The 5,615-nt window shown below is 57.5% G+C and overlaps 1 protein-coding gene across 1 annotated transcript in view; it reads left to right on the top strand.

The window, feature by feature from the left end:
* LOC105290273 (A disintegrin and metalloproteinase with thrombospondin motifs 17-like) overlaps positions 1-5,175 on the top strand; it is a 30,577-nt gene extending 25,402 nt beyond the window's left edge. The window contains exons 4-5 of the mRNA XM_011357314.2: positions 1,057-1,234; positions 2,480-5,175. Of these exons, the coding sequence (XP_011355616.1) occupies positions 1,057-1,234; positions 2,480-2,652 (351 nt within the window). The 3' untranslated portion in view covers positions 2,653-5,175. The remainder of the gene's footprint in view (positions 1-1,056; positions 1,235-2,479) is intronic.
* The last annotated feature ends 440 nt before the right edge of the window (positions 5,176-5,615 follow it).

The raw sequence follows: 5,615 nt of genomic DNA, 5'->3' as shown, positions 1-5,615 counted from the left end.
CGCTTATTTAAGAGAACCGGACAGGGAGCAGCAAGCTGGCAGCTCCACGTGGTGAAGTGCAGTCCGCCCCTCGGGAGCTTGGGATGGCCCGTTGAACTCCATTAGCCTGGTTTGAGCAAACGCAGGTCTGCGGGTGCTGGAGGGTCAGTCACCAGGAATCAGGTGTCTAAACTAAGCCTGCGAGCCACATCCGGCCGTGGGTCTGTGAGGCGAGACAGGTTGCACGTCTTCATTTTCTCTACGTACTTCACTCTGAGCCTTAGCCCGCCAGTCTCGTGGGAAATTCACCCCCGGTCATCACAGGGCGCCTCTCCACACACGGGGCTGGGCAGAGACCAGGAGCCTGACGCAGCTCTAAGTGCCGGGGAGACCCCTGCGGTCATCAGGCCAGTCCTGACAGGACGCCAAGCAGCCACCCTGGCCAGCGTCTCAAGAATGTCAAAGCCCAGCTCTTCTGCCTGCGACAGGGCTGAGGGCTGGGAGGTGACATGCTGCCAGCGTAAAGTAATGTTTCGGCAATTATCTTGTCTTAGCTCAAGCTGCTATAATAAAATACGCAGACCGGGCGGCTTAAACGAGACATTTATTCCTCACAGTTCTGGAGACTGAGAAGTCCGAGGTCAGGGTTCTCGGCGAGGGTGCTCTTCCTGGCTTGCAGACACCTGCCTTCTTGCTGTGTCCTCACGTGGTGGACACAGAGAGCGCTCTGGCGTCTCTTCCTTTGCTTACGAGGACCCTGATCTCATCATGGGAACCCCACCCTCCAGGCCTCATCTAAACCTAATTCGCTCCCCAAGGCCCACCTCCAAATGCCATGCCATTGAGGGTTAGGGCTCCAAGCGAAAGGTGGAGAGACCCACACGGTCAGAAATAGCATCTTGAAACGGTTCCATCAGGCAGCCGGGGCACAGCCGAGCCCTCTTGTCCTACAGTTATTTCAAGCACCTGAGAACGACATACAGGGGCCGGGCCCAGGGCAGCCACATCGTGGGGTCACCGTCACAGCCCCCCAGGCCAGGTCAGGCCCCCAGCTCAGGCTGTCCCTGTCTCTGGCAGTGCTCGTCGACCTGTGGGAAGGGCCTGCAGTCCCGCGTGGTACAGTGCATGCACAAGGTCACCGGGCGCCACGGCAACGAGTGTCCTGCCCTCTCAAAGCCAGCAGCCTACAGACAGTGCTACCAGGAGGTCTGCAACGACAAGATCAATGTGAACACCATCACCTCGCCTCGCCTCGGTGAGTGCCTCTGCTGGCCCCAGCTTCGGAGAGGTTCTCTGTCCCCCGGCCAGCCAGTCCCCGCTGGCGGCCGGGTCCTTTAGGCTGGAAAGCCCCCCTCCTGGAGCCTTATTTGAATCCCGGAGGGAGCTGCCATTTGTCGGTTCTGTCCGACAAAATGGAGAGAGGTTTCAGAGATAGAATTTCATTCCCTGTCGTGCGTAAGATGTTTGCAGACTGTGGCCTTAAACACAGCCCTAGTATCCCACTAGCCCCTCCGCCAACAAAGGGGGGCACGGGAGAGCGTTCCTCAAATGTTTCGGGGTTCCTGTGCATGAGGGGGACCAAGGGAGGTGCTTTCTTCTGACAGCGAAGGATCTGGGGGTGTCATTCATGAGGACTTGGTGACTTGCGCAGAGGGGATGTGTTCTTCAGCCGACGCTGGAGAAGAAAACAGAGGTGTTGACAGGTGGCGCCTTTAAGGGTAGGGAGCTTTCGCGTAAGCAGTTTGGCCCTGAGCGCTCCAGAGCGGCCCTCTAGCAGGCCATGTCCCCGGCCGGCAGTGGCACCAGAAGAAGAAGAAGAAGAAAAAGGTCTGACACCGGTCCGATGACATCTGTGAACAGAGCTGCTGCTTTTCCGAGCAGAAATCCCCACGAAGTGTGTTCCCACCGAAGCCCCTTTCCCTGACGCTGGAATGCCACCAGCCTCAGGGGCTTTCTAGGTGACCTCCCTGGGGGGGTCTTAGAGCTCGCCAGGCTCAACCCCGCTGTCGCATGCACGAGTCTCCCCCGCCCCCCGCCCCATATCTTCCAGAGACCACCCTCAGTCAGGACGCCCTCTTCGCAGATCCAAGACCCTAAAGATTTGAGTCATTTGCTTGTGCTGTGACCTCGTGCTTTTGTGAGCGCCTTGATCTTCACTGCCCAGTGCCACTCTGTTTCATAAATGCCAACAGCGGTGACACCTTCCACCACAAAACAACAGTAAGCGCCACTTAGCTCAGAAGCAGAGTGTGTCGCACCCTCGCTCGGAGGAGACAGCCAGGTCACCAAACTCTGCCCAGAGGTCAGGGTCCTCATGTAGGAAAGCAGCATCCGCAGTGGCCCTGGCAGGGGACGTGGCTTCCTCAGTCTGTGCCAGGCTCCAGGGTCACCTGGTGAGGGCGGCCTCTGAGGGCGTCAGGCCACAGGCCCTCTGTGCATGCATCGTGATCTCCCTGTGCCCCCCATAATCCTGGGCTTTTTCTCTCCACTGTCCCCTTAGCCGCTCTGACCTACAAATGCACACGGGACCAGTGGACAGTGTACTGTCGGGTCATCCGAGAAAAGAACCTCTGTCAGGACATGCGGTGGTACCAGCGCTGCTGCCAGACCTGTAGGGACTTCTATGCCAACAAGATGCGCCAGCCACCGTCACCGCCGTCACCAAGCTCATGACATGCGGTTCCGCGGTCCCGCGACTCTCCAGTGCAAGGTCCGCCTCCTGACATCGTGGCTGGTTGAAAGCCCGCCCACCCGAGAGCACAGGAGTCCTGCGGCCGGGACCCCCGAAAGCACGCCACCGCTCACCCACAAGGCCGTCCCCCAGATCCGATCCCGTAGAACTTGAGCGTGAACTTGACGTTTGCCATTAGTGCTTTTATACTTAATATATTGTTAACGGCCACTGGATGGCTTTCTACAATAAGGAAAAAATAGGCACGAGTCCCACAATAATCACGGTTTCTGAGGTTCCGTGTACCTCAAAAGGAACACTTCCGACAACTGTCGAAAGAGAGACACGTCCCCGAGTGCCTCTGTCTTGGATTTCCTCTGACGTTTGAATCCCGGTGCTTGATGTACCATGGGGGCGAATATCCCAAAGTGAGACATTCGACATGAAATCGGGCTTTATCCTGAAAGCCAGCGACACCCTGGCAGGGAGGACAGATGCCAGCCAGCCTCTGCTGGTGGCTTCTCCTGAGAGGGCCTGGCTGCTGGAGCCCTTTGTGACATCACAGAAGTCAACACTTTGCCTCTCTGCCCATCACTGAACGCACTTGCCCCGGAAGTGAATCTGCATAAGCCACTGAGGAGACCAGGGCCAAGAAATGCCGCACACCACCCACGTGGAGAGAATATTCCGGAAAGGTTTGGCACTGGGGAGGCATCTAATTTTCAGATGTCCGCCACGCAGGGGAGCGAGAGCAGGACGCGTGCGAACTTGGCCATGGGCTTGCTTGCTGGCGTAAAGGGGAGCGCTCAGGACAGTTCCGTGTGCCTTCTGGGGACCTTTGCTCCAGCTCGCACTTCATAAAGCTTTGCACCTTGCAGATGGCTTCCCGTTGACCTTGACCGCCTCTCTGCAGTTGATTAGAACCTCTGGCGACGCTAGCTCAGTCCTGGCTGCTTCGCCCGTCACGGGACAGGTTTCCTCCGGGATCACTGCACGCCCACCAAGCCTCCCTGTAGCCCAGACCTTGTCCTGCTGTCAATACTGACCCCTCCTCTTCGTGGGGCAAGAGTGACACTCGGAAAAGCCCGCAGAAGGCCTTTCCCTGCTGCGGTCCGACCCCCCCGCCCTCATGACAGAGCTGTGCCCTCTCTGGAGCCCGAAGAGATGACGAGAGTGACCTCTTTGAGAGCACAGAAGGTGTAAGGACCCTGCCCGCTCCGGGCGCTGGGAAGATGGGACCCCAGCCTGGGAACAGGGACCCTGGATACCAGGAGATCTGTTTTGCTGAGCAAGTTGGTGGGCGTTCCCAGGGGCGCCAGGGACCAAGGACGTCGCCATGAGAAGCCCACGGCCCCCTCCGTTATCGCAGAGGGCTGTCACTTAGGCTGTTCTCCATGGGGTCACGTCCACGTGCTTCTTGATTTATTGGTGCTGTGTTTATGTATCTGCGTTTGTGTTTTTGATGTCACAACTTTCGGGTCAGTTTATACCCGGAAGAAAGAAAAACGATCACCACCTCTCCGCCATCCAGAGCCTGCCTCGTGGGCCGTGCGTTGGTTTGGGATTTTTACTACCCCGGAGGCAGACAAGCGGTAGGGGCGGCGGGGGCTTTACGTAGAGAAGCGTGGAGACACCTCCTTAGGTGGAGGGAGCCGAGAGGATGGAGCCACCCACCCCGCAGTGTCGCCACCAGCAGCCTCCCCAGAGCCCCGTTTCCACAAAACCCTTCAATCTCGGGGAGCTAGGGCTCAGTTTTCTCCCAGCCCCAAACGTTCTGTACTTCATCACAGACGGACAGAGCCGGGCAGCCAGCTCAGGAAGCCGGGGTGGCCGTGCTCGCTGGAGCGCCTGGGTCCACGCCTCCCCTGCTCCCCGGCCACCTTGACTGGATCAACCGGACGCCCCTGCCAAGGGCCTCCCGCCCTCAGAATGCAAATGATCGATGCCGTTATGGTTAAACACGCCAGCGTTCGCCGAAGCCCACGTCTTTCCAAGCCCGTTCGCTCACGCCGATGCCCAGGAGGTGACTGATTTCGCTGAAGCCATCGTGACACTCCTGTTCCGCTTCGTTCAGAGGACATGGAAGCCCTGTGATTCTAGCAGCGATGGTTTCTTCGTTGTTAACAATGCCCTGTATACTGTCACTCAAGTACTGTACCTTTCGGTGGCACAGATGTGTTACCAGCTACGGAGTCTTATGACCTTATGGTGCTACTTTCATTGGTGCGAATGAAACTCTCTCAGCTGACGGTGGCTTGATTTTTATCAGAACACAGAGAAAGATCCTCGATGCCAATAATATCATTCCTTTGTTCTCTTTTCTTCAGAGTCAAATGTATATAGTTTTCATTAGTTAACTTACATTACCCGTGGTATTTTTGTTTGACGTTTGGTGCTGGTTTTAAAAGGAAAAAAAAAAAAAAAAAAGAGCAGAAGACAAACATTGGACACCACTGTAAGTGAAAAATTACTCATTTCATTGGAAGCGAGCAGGATATGTTTAATAAAATGTTTTTCCTTAACAACTTTAAGCTGTCTGTGAAGTCAAAGACAAAAACCAGTCCTCGGGCGCTGAGCGAAGGCGGCCGTGTCCTTCCCTGCCACGTGGTCGCACAGCTTGTCCGGGGCCTGGCCGCAGGGAGCTGCGGACGGTGTCAGAGGTGGCCAGTAGATGCAGTTCTGGCGGGTGGCTGCGTGTCCCCAAGCGAGCGCTAAATCACTCGGTCCTGGGCCTCATCCCTGTGTGGTTGCCAAGCCCTGGGTGGGGACAGGGAGTTCTGACAGCTTCGCCGCACGTCTGTGTCTGACACAGAGCAGCAGCCACCTCGCTGGCAGAGCCGCCCATGCTCCGTGGGGGGGCGGTGAGCCCTGCTGCCGCGGGGGCCCCTCGCTCGGAGCTCGGGCCCCAGGCATGCCAGAGCGGGCACCTGCTGCCCGCGGCTCTGCCTCTCCAGACTCTAGCCCC

Source organism: Pteropus vampyrus, unplaced genomic scaffold, assembly GCF_000151845.1.
Source record: "Pteropus vampyrus isolate Shadow unplaced genomic scaffold, Pvam_2.0 Scaffold34, whole genome shotgun sequence".
Taxonomy (NCBI): domain Eukaryota; kingdom Metazoa; phylum Chordata; class Mammalia; order Chiroptera; family Pteropodidae; genus Pteropus; species Pteropus vampyrus.
This window is presented reverse-complemented; position numbering and strand designations above follow the sequence as displayed.